The 25,095-nt window shown below is 40.4% G+C and overlaps 1 protein-coding gene and 1 long non-coding RNA gene across 13 annotated transcripts in view; one reads left to right on the forward strand and one right to left on the reverse strand.

The window, feature by feature from the left end:
- The window catches only part of prdm16 (PR domain containing 16), a 243,686-nt gene extending 236,273 nt beyond the window's left edge, over positions 1-7,413 (reverse strand). For all 12 annotated transcript variants that reach the window (XM_045696021.1, XM_014146163.2, XM_014146162.2 and 9 more), the window contains exon 1: positions 7,196-7,413. In XM_045696021.1, the coding sequence (XP_045551977.1) occupies positions 7,196-7,232 (37 nt within the window). In that variant the 5' untranslated portion in view covers positions 7,233-7,413. The remainder of the gene's footprint in view (positions 1-7,195) is intronic.
- LOC123727303 (uncharacterized) lies at positions 7,388-8,635 on the forward strand. Its single transcript, XR_006759243.1, has 2 exons — positions 7,388-7,647; positions 7,907-8,635. It is a non-coding gene; the product is annotated as an uncharacterized lncRNA (long non-coding RNA).
- Positions 8,636-25,095: the final 16,460 nt, after the last annotated feature.

Raw genomic sequence — 25,095 nt, forward strand, 5'->3', positions numbered from 1 at the left:
TCACATTCCCCCCTCCTCTCCCGTCCGACAGCAAATTTGTCAAAAGCCCAATGATCGTCTGACAGCGTAATCGTCCGGACTGTCCTCACAAACATGAAAGGGGGGCTTTATCGTGGCAAATCAAAGAACCTGATCTCAGAGAAGAAGAGAAAAGAAGTAGGGAAGAGAAGAGAGGAGAAAACAAGAGTCCCGGTTTGGCCTGAGCCTCTGAGACGTCCATCCTAATCCACTCGTAATGAGACACTACATGCCCATCTTTGTGCTAATGACAACACAGAGGGAGAGAGGGAGGGAGGGAGAGAGGGAGGGGATATAAACACACAGGGAGACCAGAGGGAGCCAATGCTTTGAAAGTGCCGTCCAATGAGTGTGTGTGGTGGGGGGGGGACTTTAAAGCAGCGCCGTGTTGAACGCATCTCCAAGAGAGAGGGACTCTGGGGAGGAGAGTCATTTTGTCTCCTTATCTTTGTCTCTACAAGATGAAGGGAAAATCAGGGTCTGGGGCACCAGTTTCTATCTGTAGACATACTCTTCTGATAGGGGAAGCAAAGAAGCAAACAGGGAGCGAGCAACATGTAAGTCAATGAGTATTTACTGTATGTGGGAAAGTAACTGAAGCAAGCAAACACGTGCGTAATTTCAACGATTTATCAAGACCATACGACATAGTGAACCTTATTACAAAAGTCCAATGCCAAGTACCGCAGTTGCTACCTTCACATTCACATCAATAGAAACGTGGCTGTAGTCGATATAGGCCACTGTATTGCAAAACACTGGCCTACCATATTCAACTTGAACCCAAGTTGTGTGTTGAGCGTTTTCTGTCCCTTATTTGTGACGGAGGGAGTCTCTGCTGCAGGAGGACAGAGCTCAGTGCCATTAGAGTCTGGCAGGGTTGCGTCGGGCCGTAAGATAAAGTGTGTGTGTGTGTGTGTGTGTGTGTGTGTGTGTGTGTGTGTGTGTGTGTGTGTGTGTGTGTGTGTGTGTGTGTGTGTGTGTGTGTGTGTGTGTGTGTGTGTGTGTGTGTGTGCGCGTGCGGGCGTGCGTGCGTGCGTGTGTCAGGTCTTAAGGCTCCTAAAGATACCAACTAGCATGCTCACAACAGGAACCCACACTGTTCAGGACCTACAAGATACCAGAGCAGAGAAACACTGGTAAAGAGAGAGGGAGATAAAGAAAGAAAGAACAGGAGAGAGAGAGACAGAGAGAGAGAGAGAGGGAGAGGGAGAGAGAGAGAGGGGAGAGAGAGAGAGAGAGGGAGAGGGAGAGAGAGAGAGGGGAGAGAGAGAGAGAGAGAGAGAGAGAGAGAGAGAGAGGGAGAGGGAGAGAGAGCGAGAGAGAGAGAGAGAGCTGGAGAAGGCTAAGACCAAACAAACCAGGATTAGGTCCAGATAAGACTAGTCACAATGGAGAGCAATCCCCAGGATATTACGATTTCTGTGAATCATATGAGTGGGGCTCAAATGCCTTAATTACCCAGTCAACATCCCCTCTGTTTTGCAAACAACAAAACACTGTCAAACAGCGGGGTTGTAATCACACCTATAGGCAGGTTTGGAGAGAATCATTCTGGTTGAATTCCGTAAAGAAATTAGAAGGAAGCAGGGTTTGTTTTACAGACAGGGTTGTGTTCATTAGGCACCAAACTGAAAAAATGGGGGGGGGACTACCTGGATTTGTTCAACAAGAAATGCTCATGTTCTATCACAAAGCATTTGAAACGTTGTCTGTTGTGTGCCGTAATGGACAAGACCCAGGCCCTTTCTTAGTCTTTTTGGTTGTCTAGGTGATAAGTTTGACTGACTCCGCTAGACATAGCACAGCACCGACTGGAATATGATCCTCAGGCCGGGTCACACAGAAATGCCTTGAACTGGTGTAATGGCTTTTTCATTTTGCCCCCTCGCGAATGCATACCACTCTGCAGTATTCCTCCTGTCTATTTATATCACATCTCATCTTCGTCTAAAAATGAACAGGTCGCCACATCAGGGGTGGGGGGTGGTGGGGGGGAAGGGGGGGGGACAGCTTGCTTGAAGAGAAAACATACAGAGAGGAGATATCTTTAACTCTCTCAGGCATGCAAGTCAAACTGGCAAAACATTGGGAGATTGCGGCGCTTTACAAACATGGCGAATGAAGTCACATAGTATTGAGGGGTGGTGAGCAGAGGAGATATTTTCCATGTGAATCTGCTGGGGCCCAGGGTGGATGGAGCCACGGAAGGCCCCGACTGAGACGTCTGTCACACTGCGTTGACGTTGTCAACAGGTTATATATACTGGGTTGTGTTCATTATACACCAAATAGGAAGACAACGAGCTGAAACAGGGAGGGACTATCTGGACTTGTCCAATAAGAAACACACCTTGGAAAACTGTTTATAACATGTGCTCTAATGAAAACGACCCGGTATATATGGCCAGCAGTGGTGTGCCGAGTCCATGTTGGATTATGACGAGTGTGACATTATGAGGCAGACCTGGTGGCAAGGTCAGTGCTCAGAGTACTGACTGGACTGCACTGCTCAAAAACTACAGCAGGCTTCAAAGACAGAAGGCTGCATCAGGTGTGCCTCTCACTCAGACACACACACACACACACTTCCCGACAGAGCCAACTCCCGCTGGCTGGGCGGCATTTACACTCAACCTTTCCACTTTGTCAAAGATTGGGGGTGACATGGCACGCTGGTCAGAATAATGTGTCCCAGTAAAATGTTTGCGTGAGAGAGCGTGTGCAAGAACGAGTGAGTGAGTGAGTGGGTGAATGAGTGAGTGACACACAGAGCTTCTTCTAAAAACGTATATTTATGAACGAACCCCGGTCAAATTCATCCAGACCACTAGTGAATGCCGAGTCCTATGGTCTTCAGTTTACAGAGACAGAACCAGCAGCATAGGAGAATCACCATGATTTCAGCATCAAACCTCCACTCAAACAAGTGACAACCAGGCAAAGATGGCTGGTATGCAAATGTACTAAAGGCGACCATCTTATCAAACGGCAGCCATGTCTGTTTAGTTCTATGCTATTCATGCTGCAAGTTCTTCTGTCCATCAAAAAAAACCTAGTGGAAGTATTTTGAGTTAGCGCCTAATCTTTCCTGTACCTGAGCAGAATCTTGCGTCAGCCATTTTATGCGTGTAAGCCCGGGGTCTTGTATGGGGCCTAAGCGTTTTGCCAGAAATTCAACATAGCGCCCATTGTTGTTTTACAGTGTTTTGGGGCTGGTTTTATTAACTCTGTCAAAACATCAGAGGCTGTACTACAACATGACATGGGTTCATGATACTACAGTCCATCTAAGGAAGTCACTAAAGAGAGAGCAATCCTATCGAGCAATAACTGCTTCCCCAAATACCGATAGATTACAAGGAGGCTATGGGAGCAACCAGACAATATGGTGCTCCATACATCAGCGACGATTCAATGTGACGAGAGCGAGAGATGAGAGAGATGAGAGAGCGAGATGGGCATTCGAAAGTTTTCCTTTCACTTAAAATGCGTTTCAGTGAAAACATAATTGGATGGTGTGCGCTCAGACCGCTAAATAAAAGGCTACCTCTCATGTCTATGATATAACGCTCATCTTTGGAAAAGCGCGGCGACCGAGAGTCAACATATTTACATAATGGTGATTCTAATGTGACCTTTCATTGGCCTGCTGCGTTTGGTTCATTCTATATGACAATATTTCGTCGCACAATATGTTTTATTTGAAATTACGCTATTGATGATATTATTTTCTGTTTTGATAATTAATGGATTATTCCAAACGTTTCTGGATACAAGTAATGTAATAACCTTCCAAATATGAGTAGGCCTAATTGATAAGCATCCCTTTTGCTGGCCTCTGACTTATGTCGGTTGCATGAGGTAGTGCGCGTGTCCCTTCAAAGCATGGCCTTCACCTGTGCAACCTCAAATGTTGACTTGTGTACATAAAATTATCATTTCAGATCAGAGGATGAATTTAATGAAACGTTTACTTTTAGCATTACCGAATCTGCGGCCCAATTTAACATAACACACAAACAGACTGCATTTACACAGAAAATTAACCAAGTCAAATTATCATACGATTTTACAACAGGCCTATGACTCATTTTTAGAATCTACAATGTTTTTTCGGTTTTAGACACGAGGTAGACTTGCTGTAGTAGCCTACCGGAGAAGTCACCTGTAATGTCCAACAATTGAATACTCTAATGACGGCATGTTGTCAGCACACAGCTGTTGTCTCAGACCAAATTGCAAACGTTTGAACCATACGATTGGCCTTTTTTTTGTTTTTTTTAAGTAGACCAATTGTCTAAGGAACTACTTTTTTTAGTACGCAAGCAATTTATCCCAGTGGAGGTCAATAGAGGAGGTAGCCTTTTCCTACAAAAAAAATGTATTAACTGTATACTGATAAACTTGTACAGGTCCTGTATATGTTCTCCTGCCTCAAATAACAAGAGCGAGCAAAAAGACCGTTTAAAATATTGAAAGAGTAATATGGCATTGATTGTATTGTAATAGGCATACTGTGGGTTAATAGCGTATAGTTGCATAACTTAACCGTAAAATAATAATAATAATAATAATAATAATAATAAAACATGAATAATGCTTATAATTATAATAGTTATAATAAATATGCCTAATAATAATAAATTGTGCAATTTCGAAAGTTGAAAATAGGCCTATAATGTACGCAAAATAATATAAACTAACTAAACAACAGTCATCTAAATGACAGGCCACCTGGCTATGATAACATGTAACATGTAAATGTAAACACATAAAAGTGTTTGCAAATATCACAACATTTCCAAATATACATGGGGGGAAATATGGAGCCGTCACAGTATTTATTGATCAATGTGAGCTTATCCATTTCGACACCGCTCAGGGAGGCAATTCTGAGTGCCGAATCCCTGTGGATTTGAGAATTCTGGACCGGGTAAATCTGTATAAATCTACTTAAGTCCTTAAACCACGCCAGGTCCCTTTCGATTTAATCAGGCCTATGACAACTCTGTCGGATTCAAAAAGGTGCCACCACCGCTGAGTACAAAACTGAATTTTAGGCTAATACTGTACTTCCATTATGCCCATAACCGTTTTTTTTGTGGGGGGAAATGTAATAAGTGTAGCCTGCTATAAACCTAGTCTACATAACAGGTAGAGTGTGACAATTATCCCACCGTGTGTATAGCCTCTGAAACTGAACGCGTATAGGCGTAAGGTGTTGTCAACTCGGACCCTGTTTTAAATATCACAAGGCCATATTCATATGATGATAATATTTCGGCGTTTCTAACGTGCTACACTGCAACAAGGCGAGCAGAGTTGAGCTCGCGATAAGGTCTCAAAGCTTAGCAAGACGTGAATAATTATTGTCGAGTGAGAGGTCTAGTCAAAGCCATGCGGGCATTTATTTTAATTAGCACTAGGATCAAGAGGCAATCAACGCTACTTAGAGATCAAGGTCTATTTCAATTACTGAGAAAAAATACATTCCTGAATTGATAACTATTCTCAATGAGTGCTAGGCCTACTTTCTCTTTGCAAAGGCTTGACAAATGTCCGCGCTTGACACCGACAATTATCAGCATACTCCTAATAACTTGGACCAAACATACAAGCACGGTTACAGGAAACGCTGCTTACAATGGAATTGTTTATTTCTGGTTCCAAAACACAATATTTAACTGTTGAAACGTTTACATGTTTTGCCCTCAATCACACAATTTATGGATCATAATGCATAGAAAATGGAGGAGGCATAAAACCAACGTATTAGGCTACTCGTTCACAGCAAGGTCATTTCACCATGTTAACATAACTGTTTGTTAAATAATCCCCACTGTGAAATAGAAACAACCTGTTCTCCTTTAGAAAAGTAACATGCATTAAATCGGAATATGTGGATGTTGGATTAACAAAGGCCATAAACAAAGTTTTTCAGAAGCCTATGCTGAAGTTAAATCAAGTTAAAATCAAGTATTTCCTAAATAATTGTAAATATCGATATATAAGAGCTTATGCTTTCGGATTCGTTAATACTGACGGATTAAAATACATTTCACTGAATCCTTACTAGGTTCATTGCATTAACCGGCTCCTAGTTCTGCATCAGCAATGACCAACTGCTACATGTCCATAATCGAAACTCACCTTGAAATTATAGATAACACTCATAACAAACAAAAATAAATCCGCGTTGGTGTTTTAAAATAGGCTATGTGTAACACACCTTATTGGTTTAACTTTTATGCAGAACATTTATAACACGTACATTGATTCAATGCGCATACAGAAAAAGTTCTGCATGCGTAATAAACAAATACAAGTTGGAAAGATAGCAGAAATCAAGCTATAGAATCATCCTTCTTTCTACACAAACATATGCATGATGTTCACAAAAGTGAAAATGATTTGTCCGTGTGACGAGAGCAACAGTCCGTAAAGTAGCAGGGCCATTTCTTGCACAACAAGCATTAGGCCTATTGATTGCCATTCCCCGAAGGAGGAACAAAACACAACAGTAGTTCAACGGCCAGAGGGAAAAAACGGACTTCGTGGATGCAGTTTCTTCGAAGGCAAAACGGACTTGGATAAAATGCTGCACGAAAACAGCGATTTCTTTCAAATTTCACATCTTAACGTCTCCCACTTGTCGTGAATGAAGCTTGTGCGCACAACTCGGTCTCTATACTGTGCTCCCTCTGTAGCCATGAGCAGTGCTAGAGCGCCCACTATTTCAAAAACTAGGAATATTATTTCACAACACTTGGAAGAACTTAATAAAAAAGTTACTATCCCTTTCGACAACTTTTTGTTAACTTTCGGGTAACGATTCTTCGCCGTGTCTAACCTCCGAGAACAGAAAACAAAACTACTCCCCGGCGCAGTTTGTACGGCAATGTTTTTTCTCTCCCATATCTTTTATACAAAACCACCAGCAGTGTTTCTCAGCATATATGAAAGTTCTGACGTTGTGAACAAGCGAACACAACCGCGAAAAGGCTGGACACACGGACTAGGGTGTTTTATCGTTACTATTCACAAGAAGAGCGAAATTATCTACGAGGACAAAGACGCGTCGGACTAAGGAACTGACAAATGACAAGGACACATTGGTGACCGGCACGAGAGTTCGAGCCGCCGACCGAAAGCGTAAGAAGGGAAAAAGACCTACTTTTGGCCAGTTTTCTCGCCCTCGCCTTGGATCTCATCTTGTCGGCTTGTAGATTCCTCTCGTCCTCCGTGAGCCCAGAAGCAGCAACAACACTATCTTCATCTCACAAGCATTGTCAGTTTGGACACCTTCGCACATGCGCACAGGCCATTCAATCTGACACCCTCATCAGGGCCAAAAAACTTCGCAATGTATTCATCATCACTTTTTGTCCTATCGTCTCCCCTTTAGATCACTTATCTCTTCCCCTCCTCCCTCTCAGCACCATCTCGGACCCCCTCCCCCCTCCCCCCCTACGCTCCCCTCCCCCTACCACCGCCTTTGCCACCACCACCTTCTTGACTACCCCTTTAAGAGCAATAACTTATTTTTCGCAAACCTGTGGGATCCGGACTAGCAATGGATACAGCATGGTATGTGATGGGGTCAAGGTCGCATCCCTCAACTGCAAGGTGATTGTTATCAAATATCACAATTGACCATTCAAAATTATTACATAAAAAAATCGATTTTAAGGTAAAGTAAAAATAGTACATAGCTTACTCTTGTTATTATTGGCTATATTAGCCTATTTATTATAACATTCATATGATTATTAGGAATATTATGGCTTTAATGTTACCATTGTTCTTCTCATTATTATTGTTATAACCTAATGATGAATTACGAGAAAGATATGCTCTGATTTTGACTTTCTATATTCTATTACAGATAGGCCTAACTCGGAAGATGATTATTTACAATTGATGCAATGGATGTCTTATCTGGCATTGTGCTCATCAAATGTCAACTTCTTCCAGGGGTTATTATTGACTTCACTTATTCAGATGCATAAATTGGAGTTGCACTTGCGATAGCTCTCCGTATGAAAACATAACGTTGCACACACATGCTTTGCCTGCGAGCAAGCCACACGAAAACGGCAGCTGTTGACGCATGCAGCAGCCTACTCTCAACAGACGAGACGAAGAGTAGGTTACAGAAACGAGCTAGTTTTCATTAATTGTATTTCAATAGGAAGCATGTATAAGTAAGTTGAGCTTTTTCTAATTGAAAATATGCCTTATTTCTGCACCCCTATCATATCTGTGAACTATGGTGCGATGTAATGAATGCAAACATCCATCGCCATTGGTGCATGTAAAACCAGCGAGGAGAACTAGATCGTGAATTTCTAATGTAAGTATGACTTTGCCTTCCACCTGTTTTACGTGCAGCATGCATGGCGTTCAGACGCGCAGTGTATGAAAGCAGACGTCTGTTGATCGTCGCATGCATATATTAACGGTCAACGTTAGGAGTGTGCCTTCGATGTCAGTTGGAGGTTAGGCTATATATTGTGTAGCTTAATCTGCAGCTCATAATGCAGCTAAGCAATTGAAATAGGTAAGTCTGAGCGACTTTATGTATGAATGAATAAAATATTTACGGTGAACTATATGGATGTTGAACGAAAGAAAGGAGAATATTTCTAGATGATTTTCAAGTGACAGTAGCCTATTCTGTGCTAATCTTCATGTAGGCTAGGTTTTATTTCGGTGCAATTGAAGCAGTAAAGAGAACAGCCAAACAAATATCAGAAAAGTATACCTGGCAAACAAAAGTATTTTATTCGGCATAGGCCTAATGCATTTTTTTGCATTTGAAGTTCATTTCATTATCTGTCCTATTGCATGCAGTTATTTGACAATTATTAAACCATATTACTGTATCGTTGTTATTATAATAATTATGAGTATTATGCTATATTGTAAGAACTATTATTATTATTATTATTGATATTATTATTAGCAACAACCGACGCCACATTTTTATGCACAGGCCTACTGCATGTAAAAACCAAATGTTGTTCATAAAAAAAGCAAGTAAAAATAGATCGTTTTGAAACCTTATGAGAACATAGACCTAGAAAAGAAAGGAGTTGCATGATCATGATCCGTTGTTTTACCAGGCATTTGATCTCGGAGCGAGTTCCATTTTGGGATTTGTAAATGGGAAAATAGAGTGCCTCTTCAGAAGATAGACCGGTTAAGACCTTTCACCAATCTCCCGTGGGACAACGCGTGCATGTGATCACAGCCTTGATTGAACGTCAAGAAAATTATTATTATTAATGTATTATTCATGTATTATTACTTATTACAAATGTATTATTACTTTTGTTTTTATTATTGGGCTATTACTGTAGTAATTGGGAATAAGACGGAATAAGAAACATGCAGACTGTTGAATATTCACCAAAAAGGTCTACTGCAATTGCATATTAAATCCGTTGCGTGATACTATAATTACATTTATAAAACAGACATCAGCACAGGACTACAATCACTTCAACCATAATTGATAACTTAAGCAAATATGAAATAATCAACCATTTGTTTCAATGAGCAATACAAGTTCAAATGCAAGCAACATGTCATGTGATGGACTAGGCGTCTACATTTCATATCCCAATAGCAATTGGGATACATTTAGTAATTTCAACTATTGATCTAACATTGTTGTTTGTGGAATCGAATCATACGTAGCAAAACAGAGGTCTTACAAAGTGGGTGTAAGAAAAAATGTTACTATGCAGCCTAACGGACTGACATTGAGCCAACAATCCTCAGGTGAGTATTCATTTAATTTATCAATGCTACTTTGTTGAGCCAACTCCTGGGTGTGAGTGTGATAGAATGACGACTGGGAACATCAAGTCTTGTCTCAATCGATTTATTGTATCGATAACATTTCCTGTTTCAGTGTGGGAAAAAAGGTCCATTCAACAGCATTGTTTTTCTTATTTTCCCCAAAAATGTTTTCACCAAAAATGTTTTCACCAGCTCTCCAGAACAATTTAAACGTGGGTCGAATCTCTCTCTCTCACATTGGGCTGGACAAATTATTTCATATGGTGCAACACCTTTTTTAAAGAGCAATTAAGCCTAACTGTGATTACTCTTGTAAAGAAAAGTGTTGCTCTTCGGTACCCGTTCATTTGGGGAATAGTTTTCTGCGTCATTTAAACGTCTGCCTTTTACGAGCTCAACGTGACGGCTGTGTAACCCCGCATTTTTGAGTATTTTCTTTCCAGATTGTTGCAATTTTCCTGCGGTTTTAACACGGGGGGACGGGGAGAGACTGGCGCAGACCCCGGAGGAGAGGTGTGCTGCTGCAATCCAGGTCGCAGTAGCAATATCCGTATTTTGGTCATTTACAGGGCATCAATCCAATATGCTAATTAGTCAAAAACAAAAAGTAGCCTATGGCTATTCAGAGCAGCAAACATCACTCTTCGAATTTATTGATCTTAAACTAGGGCCTAAATATAAACATTATGCTTTCAAACACTGCATTATTTTGTGCATTTCTATATTTTTTATCTATTAGGAAACCTATTCTATGTATGCCCATCTGTCGGCAAGACCACAAAGACAACATAGTAGGCCTAAGCTTGCACTGAGTATACACTAAAAGAAAAAGGTTCCTGCACTCTTAGAAAAATAGAACCAAAAAGGGTTATATCTCTTGCTTCATATATGAAACCCCTAAAAGTTATATTTAGAACCCTTTTTCTAGGGTTCTTTGATCAGAACCCTAGAGGTTCTTCTTCACTGAACCAAAATGGTTCCATATAGAACCCTGCATGGTGCCATTTGTGAATTATGACGACTACTATTAAATAGTATTTTTTGTTGTTGCTAAGAATATCATTTAAAAAACAATTAAATAATGGACAAAATAATACTAGCATACTTTTCAGAATTTGTCATTATATGCAAAATTGCCAGGGAGGCATCTCTGTTTGAATGAAGGCCCACGTCAACTCTGGTTGACTTCTTCACGATGCAACGTTGTCCATTAGTTACAGTGAACGACAAAAATGTGTCTTCTGCTCCATTTTCAACTCCCCCAAACAGCAGACCTCATACATACAGTTGAGATGAGCACAGGTTGAAGCTGCAGTGCCCCTGGATGTAGAGCATGTTGTGGGATTAAGGGCCTTGCTGAAGGGCCCATCAGTAGGGGAATATTTTAAGGATGTGAACCCAGCAGCCCTCCAGTTGTAAGATCAATTCCACCCTTTTTTTCCCAGCACCCCATCCAGGATTTGAACAAGCCCAGCTCCAACTCCTGCCACAGGATCCAACACCTTAGCCGCTGGGCTACCTACTGCCAGGAGGAAGGAAGTGTGGAATGGAGGAAGTGGTACTCGCTAAGCAAGCAGCGAGACGTCCTTTACAGTGGTGCCATGACCCGGATCTACATTGGTGCTCGGCTCAACGCTGGGGTCGCTGTTGAGGAAGTTTGAGGGGTGAATGTAGCACATGGGGATGTGTGAAACTTACTCCACAGCCTGAAGTGTCTCACCTCATTGGCAAGCTTTTGTGGTGGTGCGATCGGCTAAGACGCTTGAGGAGAGTGGTCACGTGTGTTTGTGAGCCAGAGATCCCGAGTTCGAGCCAGGTATGGAAGTGGTACTCGCTAAGCAAACAGCGTGGCGTCCTTTACATATACACTGAATATGCAAAACATTAAGAACACTGCTCTTTCCATGACATAGACTGACCAGGTGAAAGATATGATCCCTTATTGATGTCACTTGTTAAATCCACTTCAATCAGTGTAGATGAAGGGGAAATATGTTTAAGCCATGAGACGGATAGTGTATGTGTGCCATTCAGAGGGTGAATGGGCAAGACAAAAGATGTAAGTGCCTTTGAACGGGGTATGGTAGTACGTGCCAGGCACACCGGTGTGTGTCAAGAACTGCAATGCTGCTGGGTTTTTCACACCCAACAGTTTCCCAAGTGTATCAAGAATGGTTCACCACCCAAAGGACATCCAGCTAACTTGACACAACTGTGGGAAGCATTCGAGGTAACATGGTCCAGCATCCCTGTGGAATGCTTTTGACACCTTGTAGAGTCCATGCCCTGATGAACTGAGGATGTTCTTAGGGCAAAAAACAGGGGGGGCAACTCAATATTAGGAAGGTGTCCTTTTTGTTTTGTACACAGTGTGTATATAGCTTATACATTGAAAAAATATATAAATGCAACATGCAACAATTTCTAAGATTTTACTGATTTACAGTTCATATAAGGAAATCAGCCAATTGAAATACATGAATTAGGTCCTAATCTATGGATTTCACATGACAGGGAATATAGATATGCATCTGTTGGTCACAGATACCTTAAAAAAGGTAGAGGCTTGGATCAGAAAACCAGTCAGTATCTGGTGTGACCACCATTTGCCTCATGCAGCGCAAGATCTCTTTCGCATAGAGTTGATCAGGATGTTGATTGTGGTCTGTGGAATGTTATCCCACTCCTCTTCAATGGCTGTGCAAAGTTTCTGGATATTGGCGGGAACTGGAACATGCTGTCATACACATAAACCCAGAGCATCCCAAACAGGCTCAACGGGTGACATGTCTGGTGAGTATGCAGGCCATGGAAGAACTGGGACATTTTTAGTATTCAGGAATTGTGCACAGATCCTTGCTATATGGGGCTGAGCATTATCATGCTGAAACATGAGGTGATGACGGCGGATGAATGGCATGACAATGGGCCTCAGTATCTCGTCATGGTATCTCTGTAAATTCAAACTGCCATCGATAAAATGCAATTGTGTTCATTGTCCGTAGCTTATGCCTGCCCATATCATAACCTCACCGCCACCATTGGGCACTCTGTTCACAATGTTGGAGGAGGCTTATGGTAGAGAAATTAATATTATATTCTCTGGCTACAGCTCTGGTGGACATTCCTGCAGTCAGCATGCCAATTGCACACTCCTTCAAAATGTGAGACATCTGTGGCATTGTGTTGTTTGACAAAATTGCACATTTGAGTGGCCTTTTATTGTCCCCAGCACAAGGTGCATCTGTGTAATGATCATGCTGTTTAATCAGCTTCTTGATATGCCACACCTGTCAGGTGGATGGATTATCTTGGCAAAGAAGAAATGCTCACTAACAGGGATGTAAACAAATTTGTACATAACATTTGAGAGAAATAAGCTTTTTGTGTGTATGGAAAATTTCTGGGATCTTTTATTTCAGCTCATGAAACATGAGACCAACATTTTACATGTTGCGTTTATATTTGTGTTCAGTGTATGTATGTATGTATGTATGTATGTATGTATGTATGTATGTATGTATGTATGTATGTATGTATGTATGTATGTATGTATGTATGTATGTATGTATGTATGTATGTATGTATGTGTGTGCATATATATATATGCAGTACCAGTCAAAAGTAATTTGTTAGTAAGCTAATTGTTTATTATGAAATGTATAATATTTTAATATTTGTATTTTTAATACCTATAGCATATTGCCTACCATTAGGTTAGGTTACTTGAATGATAGACCTACATTAGGCTACTACTCCTAGATAAAGATGGTTACGATAAGAAGTAGTAGGGGATAGTGCCTCCGAACCGTGGCTCCTTTTTCTTTCTCGAATGTCTAAAACATTTTATTCACTCCAGTAGGCAACCAGTTTATTTCAAGTCACTGAATTTATGAATAAATGCTTCAAAGAACGTAGGCTATACAAACATTTTGTAGTAAGACTAAGTCGGAAATGCTAACTTTATTGTCCCTATAGGATAGAATCACACTTGTAGAAAAAAATTGTTATTCAGGGTTCCACAGTATATTGAACATTTTGGTTCTTTGAGATTAAAGAACCCTTTACTAAATAATGTGTGTGTGTGTGTATGTGTATATGTGTATATATATATATATACATACATACAGATATATATACACATACATACATACATATATATACATACATACATACATATATATACACATACATACATACATACATACATACATACATACATACATACATACATATATATATATATATATATATATATATATATATATATATATACATACATACACACATACACACATATGTATATACACATAAACACACATTTTTTAGTAAAGGGTTCTTTAATCTCGTCCATTGAACTAAAATGTTCAATATACTGTAGAACCCCAAATAACCCTTCAATGAGTAGGTATGTCCAAACTTTTGAATGGTACTGTCAAAGCTGATGACAGCTTTGCACACTCTTGGCAGTCTCTCAACCAGCTTTACCTGGAATGCTTTTCCAACAGTCTTGAAGGAATTTCCATATATGCTGAGCACTTGTTGGCTGCTTTTCCTTCACTCTGCGGTCCAACTCATCCCAAACCATTTCAATTGGGTTGAGGTCGGGTGATTGTGTAGGCCAGATAATCTGATGCAGCACTCCATCACTCTCTTTCTTGGTCAAATAGCCCTTACACAGCCTGGAGGTGTGTTGGGACATTGTCCTGTTAAAAAACAAATGATAGTCCCACTAAGCGCAAACCAGATGGGATGGCGTATTGCTGCAGAATGCTGTGGTAGCCATGCTGGTGCGCCTTGAATTCTAAATAAATCACAGACAGTGTCACCAGAAAAGCACACCATCACACCTCCTCCTCCGTGCTTCACGGTGGGAACTGCACATGCGGAGATCATCCGTTCACCTACCCTGCGTCTCACAAAGACATGGCGGTTGGAACCAAAAATCTCAAATTTTGACTAATTTGACCAAAGGACAGATTTCCACCGTTCTAATGTCCATTGCTCGTGTTTCTTGGCCCAAGCAAAAGTCTCTTCTTATTATTGGTGTCCTTTAGTAGTGGTTTCTTGGCAGCAATTCAACCATGAAGGCCTGATTCATGCAGTCTCCTCTGAACAGTTAATGTTGAGATGCAGAGGTAACTCTGGGTCTTCCTTTCCTGTGACAGTCCTCATGAGAGCCAGTTTCATCATAGTGCTTGATGTTTGTTGCGACTGAACTTGAAGAAACTTTCAAAGTTCTTGAAATTTTCTGTATTGACTGACCTTCATGTCTTAAAGTAATGATGGACTGTCGTTTCTCCTTGCCTATTTGAGCTGTTCTTGCCATAATATGGACTTGGTCTTTTACCAAATAGGGCAATCTTCTGTATACCACCCCTACCTTGTCACAACACAACTGATAGGCTGAAACGCATTAAGAAGGAAAGAAATTCCACAAATGAACTTTTAAGAAGGCATGCCTGTTAATTGAAATGCATTCCAGGTGGCTATCTCATGAAGCTGGTTGAGAGAATGCCAAGAGTGTGCAACACTGTCATCAAGGCAAAGGGTGGCTATTTGAAGAATCTCAAATATAAAATATATTTTGATTTGTTTAACACTTTTTTGGTTATTACCTGATTCCATATGTGTTATTTCATAGATTTGATGTCTTCACTATGACTATTTTTCTACAATGTAAAAATAAAGAAAAGCCCTTGAATGAGTAGGTGTTCTAAAACGTTTGACCTGTGATGTATATATATATACACACATATATAAACACACACACACACACACACACACACACACACACATATTATAGTAAAGGGTTCTTTGGTCTCGTCCAAATAAACAAAATGTTATATACTGTTGAACCCAAACAACCGTTTTTTCTACGAGTGTGGATGTTCTATCCTATAGGGACAATAAAGTTCGCATTTCCGATTTTGAGTCTAGTACTTCTTATCGTAACCATCTTTATCTAGGAGTGGTAGCCTAATGTAGGCCTATCATTCAAGTAACCTAACCTAATGGTAGGCAATATGCTATAGGTATTAAAAATACAAATATTAAAATATTATACATTTCATAATGAATAATTAGGCTACTAACTATTTATTATTAATAATAGGCCTATCTATTTATTAATTTATTAATTAAGTATTTTAGGTTAATCTAACGATGACTTGGTGTTGGTAATATTAACCACCTTAATCTTCATCTTCACCACCACCATCATCATCAGTAAGGCTTAACTCGTGGGCTACAGTTTTAGTTTCAACCCATCATCGGTTAGTTGAAAGCGTTGAAGAAATTAGAGCTAGAACGGGATCAGGCGTGACGCAGCAGGCCCAGAACCAACAATACATGAATTGGTGTGGTCTGTGGTACGGGGGAAATTTTCCCCGACCCAGGTTGAAACCCAAGCTTTATCCACGGTGGAAAAAGCATCGGGATTATGCGTAACGCAGAGATAACCGAACTCTAGGCTACATTATAGATATGTGAAATAAAACACCTTGGCGTTGGGATGTGGGACAGAGCGGTCAAACGACATCAGAAGGTGGGGCATATTTGTAGGCTATTATGGGAGTAGCCTATTGTACATTTGTGAACTGCAATTCTGCCAATGTAATGGGAGAGTAAACATGGCAACTGAAGGGTGGTGGAAACTCCAGGTTGACTACCCACACACACAGAGCAGCCTGCCTTCTGGTCTGCTCCCTCTCTCTCGATCTCATGTGTGCGTGTCTCTCTCGCTCTCTCGCACGCGCATACACGTTTTACTCCTGGACGTCGCTATTGTGACTCAGTGGTCTGCGCAACAACGAACTGCCAGTGACTGTCGAGTGTGAACACTGTGTCGACTCTGGCGATAGAGTAACAGTTTATAAAGGGACGGCTTCAGTGGCAAAAATGTATCTAAACAACATATGTGAGGATTAAAGTTTGACCATCACTCACCAATATTTAACCTACATGTCAAGATTTACCAATGTCCTCCGACACAATCTATAATTAGAATATGTCCCTTACAGTTGGGTAAGTGGGGTCCACAGACAGACAGTCCACTCCAAGCCAAGGTTTTTGGTTGGCGCACTGGAGTGGGCCTTCCCCTGGTGCTGCTCAGACTTGTCCCTGTTTGTACATGGGCTAATGAAGTCCCAAAATCGGTCAGTGAAGTTGCCTTGGTAAATATTATCCATTAATTGGGTTCAAGACCTTGAGCGTCTATGGGAAATGGGAAATCTGACCGCTAAATACTAAACAATTATTTCAGTATTTTTCCTGTGTGTTAGGCGCAGTCAGCGACTTACTGACCACATAGGATATTTAAAAAAAAATATGGAAGATACAAAACGGTTAGGAGGCAGTAATTTCATAATATGGTTTGTAAAATGTTAGCCTATAGAATAACCCTACATAGGCCTATTTAATCGGTCTATCGACATTTCTTGTTTAGCCTTATTAGGCCTAATTGAAAGCAAACTACCGATGTCAATAAGTAGGCTTACAACCTATTCAGCGAAATAATATTCCACCTGGAAATATTAATTCCATTTAGTTAAGAAATTGCTTAACCTAACTATTTGTATACTAACTGCATGCATGAGTAGTGACTTGTTTAGGGCAAACTCTTTATGATAAATCGCATTTAGGAGCATAATTAACGTGTATGCCTGATCATGTGGAATAAAGAAATAAATACGACTTTGAGACGTGGATTAAGTCAGTCGACAGTCAATGATACGTGTAATATGTTTTGATTATCTCTCTCAGGTCTCGGTTCATTAATGCGCCCTTTTCAAAATGCATAGGCCTATACCAAAAAAATGCCAGGTTGAACATCGCGCGCATGTTCGTTATGAAGCTTGCTTTTCAATAGGCATCCCTGTCCAAAGGCAGGTGTCAGTCAAATGAGAAACATGCTTTGTAAAATGTCTCATAAATAATGTCAATTATAATAGGCCTTTCCATTGCCTCTGTAGCCGTATCATGTAGCGACTCTACAAAATAAATAGCCTACTTAGCTATTAGTGAGTAAAAGAAAAGCAAAGGTGACTGCTGGCCCAATTATCAAAACAAGGTGAAATCCGACAATTTCTAAGTCTATTAATGCAGCGTTTTGACCATCCGCCATTTATTATATATATATAATATATATAAAATTGAATATATATTCAATATATATATATATATTACACATAAAATTGAAATAAACTAAATTAGAAGCTTTATAAAAGTATTTCTACATGTATGCTTGCACCAATGCCACCTACACATAAAACAGCACGACAACTGTGTCGTGTTAGGCCAACACTATCATTATTGTATTAATTAATCGGTTGTTAAATTGCCGTCCATATCCCTGAAGATCAAAGGAGCGTGGATTCTAGCCCGGGGCTAGAGAGAAAATTACCCCGGTGTAGAAATGACCCCTTATGATGTAATCAATCAAACGTGTCTACAGGGACACTGGAATCACAGTCCTAATCTTGCACACTAGGGTTTGGGGGAAATACGTGGTCATATTGTAGGCCTACTTCAAAACAATGTCATTATCGATATGCCTACAGTAAGACATAGACTAACACAAATATGGCTTATTTCTTCATCTTCATCAAGGAATTATTAATATAGCCTAAATTAAAAATATATAACTTCATATTAATAGTATTATTAGCCTATAGCTAGGCCTCCTGCTGAACTAGGCTACTGTAAAACGAAATATTATAATGGCGATATTGTCATTTTTGATAATGCTATAGAAACCAAATAATTTTGTGATCAATTGTCAATCAAATCATTTAAATATCACGGAACCGAACAAGCTGCTCACGGATCTCAAATAAGTACCTATTTCGTCTTTACAAATTGCAAACTAGACCAGCAACATGCTTTGTTACAGCGATCCATCAAGCTGTGTCCGACTCCTCTCCCAACAAAATATTGTAGGCAACATTGACATTTCGCTCTCGATCGCTCCATCCATCCATGTATGACATTAGATGTAGACCTACGCAAGTTCGTTCGAATAAGTCACGGATATCCTGGTGTGCTTTGAAAACGTTACAATAAATACAATAATAGGCTAAAGTATAGGCTACTTACAGGTTTGTGACCTGGTCACAAGTGGACAAGGATCTGTGATTCATTTCTTGTAGTTCTACTGTAGTCTACTATGGCAACGCAGTCTTACAATCAATTCGTGCATATATGCACATAATTCATTACAGCAAATTTCGTGCGTATGAACCTACAGCAGTAATACCGTAACGACCTTCTGAGAAGATACATCTAATTGCTAGGATCAATTCCATTCGCGCATTTTTTATTGAAAGGCCATGCCAGCTTTGGGTTTGCAAAAATATGCAATGACCAGTGATGGAAAAATTACCCAATTATCATACTTGAGTAAAAGTAAAGATACCTTAAGATACCTTACTGGCCAGGTCACAGTTGTAAATGAGAACTTGTTCTCAACTGGCCTACCTGGTTAAATAAAGGTGAAATAAAAATACAAAAAAATAATAATAGAAAATGACTCAAGTAAAAGTCCCCCAGTCAAATTCTACTTAAGTCAAAGTCTAAAAGTATTTGGTTTAAAATATACATAAGTATCAAAAGTACATGTAATTGCTCAAATATACTTATGTATCAAAAGTAAAAGCTAAATTATAAATCATTTCAAATTCCTTATATTAAGCAGACCAGACGGCACCATTTTCTTGTTTTTATTTATTTAAGGACAGCCAGGGGCACAGTCCAACATTCAGACATCATTTACATACGAAGCAGGTGTGTTTAGTGAGTCCACCGGATCAGAGACAGTAGAGATGACCAGGGGTGTTTAGTGAGTCCACCGGATCAGAGACAGTAGAGATGACCAGGGGTGTTCTCTGTTTAGTGAGTCCACCGGATCAGAGACAGTAGAGATGACCAGGGGTGTTCTCTGTTTAGTGAGTCCACCGGATCAGAGACAGTAGAGATGACCAGGGGTGTTCTCTGTTTAGTGAGTCCACCGGATCAGAGACAGTAGAGATGACCAGGGGTGTTCGGTTGATAAGTGCGTGAATTGGACCATTTTCCTGTCCTGCTAAACATTCAAAATGTAACTAGTACTTTTGGGCATCAAGGAGATTTGTATGGAGTAAAAAGTACAATCTTTTAAGAAATGTAGTGAAGTAAAAGTAAAAGTAGTCAAACATATAAATAGTAAAGTACAGATACCCCCCAAAAAACTACTTTAGTAGTACTTGAAAGTATTTTTACTTCAGTACTTTAAACCAATGCCATTGACAACATTATTACAAGTTATACACTCATGTATCACTTTTGAATATAGCCTACAGCATAGTCCTCATAGCCTATATCAATCAATTACGAGAAGTCCCACATTAAAAATAGTGGAACAAAGGTTCTGCAATTGAACACGAGTGCTGATGTGTTGACAAGATTGGTCAGTTCATGGCTACAGAGCACGTGTCAAACTCATTCCACGAAGGGGCCGAGTGTCTGCGGGTTTTCGCTCCTCCCTTGTCCTTGATTGATGAATTAAGGTCACCAATTAGTCACGAACTCCCCTCACCTGGTTGTCTAGGTCTTCATTGAAAGGAAAAACCAAAAACCCGCAGACACTAGGCTCTCCATGGAATGAGTTTAACACCCCTGCTGTAGAGGGTCTAAGATCATGTTCATGATACGTGCCCAGAGCAGAGGACAACTGAGCGGTTTATGACTAGACAGGCATATATATACAGTAGCTCACACTGTATATGTTCACTGTCATGTCCCAGCGGTACCCGACTCCAGAGATAAGTCAACCAGACACGTGATTCCGTTTAGCCCGTACATATATGTGAGACAAAGCATATTACATTTCTTTCGTAAAAAAAAGCAGAAGTCTGTGGTCTAATTCCTTTAAAACTTCGATTTTAACAATGAAATGCAGATTTTTTTTTGTAATGTTTTTTTTATCATTATATTCTTGCGTTAACTAAAATCTAAATATTGATGCACACGTCCAGATATTGATACACACATTTCAGCCTGTTACTATCATATAAATAAATCACCATAGCCATCTTAACATCAGAAAATATCCAAATATTTGTTGATTTTCACCTCTGTAACCATTATCGATTTTGATATTAATATCCCCCCATCGTATATCTAATGGTTTAACATCTTACAGGCCTTTTCCACTGGGAGGTGCTTGGCCTGGTGCTTGGCTCAAAGCCTCAGACTTTAGTGCTTCAATGGCTGAGACCAACAAAAACAAGCTGAAGGCCAGGCTGACTTACTACTCTAACCTGACCGAGGTTCTAGTGGAAAAATAGCATTAGTGGTGGAAAGGGTGTTTTAGTACTTCAGCACAGACATGATTGAATCAACAGAAAAGGGCATCGCTCCCATCTTTACTGTGGCTGGAATTCAATCATTGCAGATAGAGGTTTTCTAAAATCAAGTTTCTGAGGTGCGTTCGATTTGCACAGCAGCATGTACCGGATGGAAAGAGCGGACGTTGGATTTAGAAACCAGCAGTCCCGTGGCGTGACCTGTTCAATATAGCAACGAATCTGGCTGAGAAGACATGCAACAAGACTGCATGTTCCCAAATCAAGTGTCTAGGACAGAGATGCAAATCAAACACACTTCTGAGCTAGCATTTCTTATTGGACAAGGTAGTCCCTACCAGTTACAGTCCCTTTTTGTTCAATTTGATGCCTAATAAATACCACCCTGGATCCCATTCCCAGAGGTGGTGCATGGTGGTATCTTGTAATGGCTGCCACCGACCCTCACTATATAGAGCCCAAGCTCTTGTTGAGATACACTGTAAATGCTTTTGCATTTTAGTAACATGCTCTCAATGCCAAGTTGAACAGACATGGAGTCCAAAACGGCAACCGCAAAGGGTTCAAGAAACATAGGTTTTTAAAAAAGCACACAGGATAATGGGGTGTACACCCAGCCAAACAAGCCAGAATTCAAACTTTAGCTCCAGAGACACAAATCTTCAGCATAAAAACAAACTTTAAACCACTACACTTAGGCTACAGTGTTCGCTTCACATATCACACTTAAAAAAAACACAACTGAGAAACAAAACCAAAAATAGGCTTTGACACACAAATGCATCCGCATGTGGCAAACAAAAGCGGGAAACCGTTTCAATTTGCTCCTGTTATTTTCTTATTCGCTCTCCGCAGTTGTACAAAATAAAAATAAAAAAAGAATTCCACACGGCTCGGCCTTATTTACCAGTTTATTTTTGCACTAGGGTTTCATTAGAGGCCGGTCCATCTGCGGAGGAGAGGAGAGAGGAGGTGTGCTACTAGCCGCCTGACAGAATGATTAATAGGGGTTCTGGGGCCGGGCCCAGGCGACACATCAAAAACAACACTGCTTCCACAGGCCTCACCGCCACTTCCTGTGGAGGGCCCCCGCCGCAAATGAAGTGAGAGGAGGGGGGTGGAGGTAGTATTGGGGGGGTGAACAAACCGACGTTAATGAAGTTCCACCAATCTCCCTCTCCATCTCCCTGAGACAGCCCAGGAGTCATCTTTAATTAGGGCTTGTTCGTTGCCTCTCGGGGGAAGGGGTGGGGATGCGGGAGGGAGAAAATAAGTAAAATAAAAAAGTTCTGGAGAGGATTTAAATGCACTTAAAAGGGCTGAAACGGTTTGTAGAATGACCATCAGGCAATTACAGAAACGTTGGATACCTGCACACAACAGACAAATATTGTTTTTGGACCAGTTTGAGTCGTGACACAGTCATTAGCAGGACTAAACGGTGGTGGTGACGATGATGGGATAGGTGTTGCTGAGAGGAGAAGACCAACGACGAAAATCAACAACACACTAGGACTAGGAAACGTCCAAACCAAGACAGCAAAATAACCTAGAAGGCTTCGCTGACAAATTATCTGAGGAAGTAAACTGCTGTTCAGGTAAAGTGTGGTGTCTATGGTGCCATGGGAAAGGAAAACATGTCAAATCAAACCACCCCTGTATTAATTTACCACCTCAGAGTTAAAGCAATGTGTTAGTGTTGGTTTGTGAGTGTTGAACAAAGACAGCCATCCTGTGTCAGCACATATCCGTGTGTGTGTGTCTCACTGACGGAGAGCTGCTTTAATAAAACACCAAGCATGCAGGTCTCTGGAAATTAACCATGTTGTCATCCTCTTGCTTTTCGAGATGGGAGAGGTGCACGCTTAATCCCGGAGCATGCTTAACATTTCCATTACCGCTCGGAACACCCAAGGTATCCTTTTGAAGCGGTTACTTGTATTAGCAGGGTTTATTAACGTGCGTGAACAAATTGTTACCACTTGGCCCTCTCCTTTTCTCTTCTTCACTCTGCAGCAACGCGCACGCAAACACAGGGCATAATAATAAACAGCCTTTGGAACAGACATGGGCGCTGTTAACCTAGGGCGGGCGTCTTGCAGCTTTTTGTTAAGACACGGAGGTTTGGTGAGAGTGTCTGCTGAACTGATCAGCCCGTTGTTGGGCTGAACCGTATACTAGCATGTGGTATTGCTAATGGCTCATCACCGGGTTTTATTGGCCCGTGGCTTCTTCTCTTGTTTGTGTTATTATGGAAATGAGCTCATCTGTGCCCCAAATTAATCATTTATGAATGTAAAGTAATTGAGAGGGAGAGAGAGAGAGAGGATGTGTGCATATTGGTGGTATGCTAATAAAATTGTGACTCTCGACTAAAATTAATTCCGGCTGTCCTTTCTTGCTTTTTTTTTATGAGGCCAATACATGTCAACACACTGACATTCACCATGTGTTGAAATTACACTGAACAAAAATATAAACGCAACATGTAAAGTGTTGGTTTCATGAGCTAAAATAAAAGATCCCAGAAATGTTCCATACACACAACAAAAAGCTTATTTATCGAAAATGTCCTACAGGATTCATGCAGGAATTCAAACTTTTGTGAAGGAATTGTGCAGGTGTCCTGCAGGAATCCTGTAGGATTGACACAAGGAAAAGTCCCTGATGCTCCTGCAGAAGTATGACTTGTCCTGCAGAAATGTATAAAATCCTGCACAAACATGACTATTCCTGCAGGAATCCTGCAGGACCGAAACCTGCAGGATATGGTAAGTCCTGTAGGACCATGTCAATTCCTGCAGGAATCCTGCAGGACCAAAACCTGCAGGATTTTGATATTCCTGCAGGATATGGCAATTCCTGCAGGACCAATTCTAGCACAAATCCTGCAAGATTTTGATATTACTAGGGCCATATCAGCTAGTCAAACTGCTGGAGGAGATAACGTGTGTGTGGAGGTGAGTGCACATCATTTTGTATAAAGCTAGCTAGTTTTTGATTTAAAAAAGCATTACAATTTACAACAAGATGAATGGTCATGTGACATCTTGGTCACAATAGCAACAGTTGACAGTTGAGGAAATGGCTGCCAGTCAGTTTAGCTAGCTAGTTCAAGTTTTATTTTTTACAGGTAAGGAGTCAGAGAAACATACTAAAACTACAACAAATGTTTATATGAACATGTTATGGGTAGCATTTTTATTTTTTTAATGTGTTGTGTTTGCAGAATATTGGTTATGATTAAGTTAGCATGTTCTCTACCACTGGCTGCTAGCTAACTAGCTTTAAAAAAAACTATGTTTAAAACTCTTGCTTCCATGGAAAGGGACAAATGAGGTATGCTATCTCTCTTGCCATGTCTCTTCAGTACTGTTGTCACAAGTTAGGCTATCATTTTTAAATGTTTTGAAACGGATGGTGATAGATTTGATGTTTTGAATGGCTAGGCTAATGGCTTCTTGGCAATCACTTGACGACAGTAATCAAGTCACATGACATGTAAATAAGGAAGTGATTTCATTTAAATAATAAAAAGGAGTGTAAAACATGTTCCAAATTGCATACTTGCGTTCTCTCAAGGATGATCTTCCAAGAACACCTGAGAGAGCATACATTCTAATATAGGAGAACGCAGAGCGCTTAAAATCTGCAACATTTGAAACGTACTTCGACATGCCCTCTAACCTAAATAGGAAACTGCATCCTGTAAACAAAGCTAGCTTTTAGGTTAGCTAGCTTTTTCTGTTTACATTGTAGCCAATGCAGCAGTTTTGAATTTTTAATTCACTACCGTTCAAAGGTTTGGAGTCACGTAGAAATGTCCTTGTTTTTGAAAGAAAAGCACATTTTTTTGTCCATTTAAAATAACACCAAATTGATCAGAAATACAGTGTAGACATTGTTAATGTTGTAAATGACTATT

The sequence above is a fragment of the Salmo salar genome, chromosome ssa15, assembly GCF_905237065.1.
Source record: "Salmo salar chromosome ssa15, Ssal_v3.1, whole genome shotgun sequence".
Classification (NCBI taxonomy): Eukaryota; Metazoa; Chordata; class Actinopteri; order Salmoniformes; family Salmonidae; genus Salmo; species Salmo salar.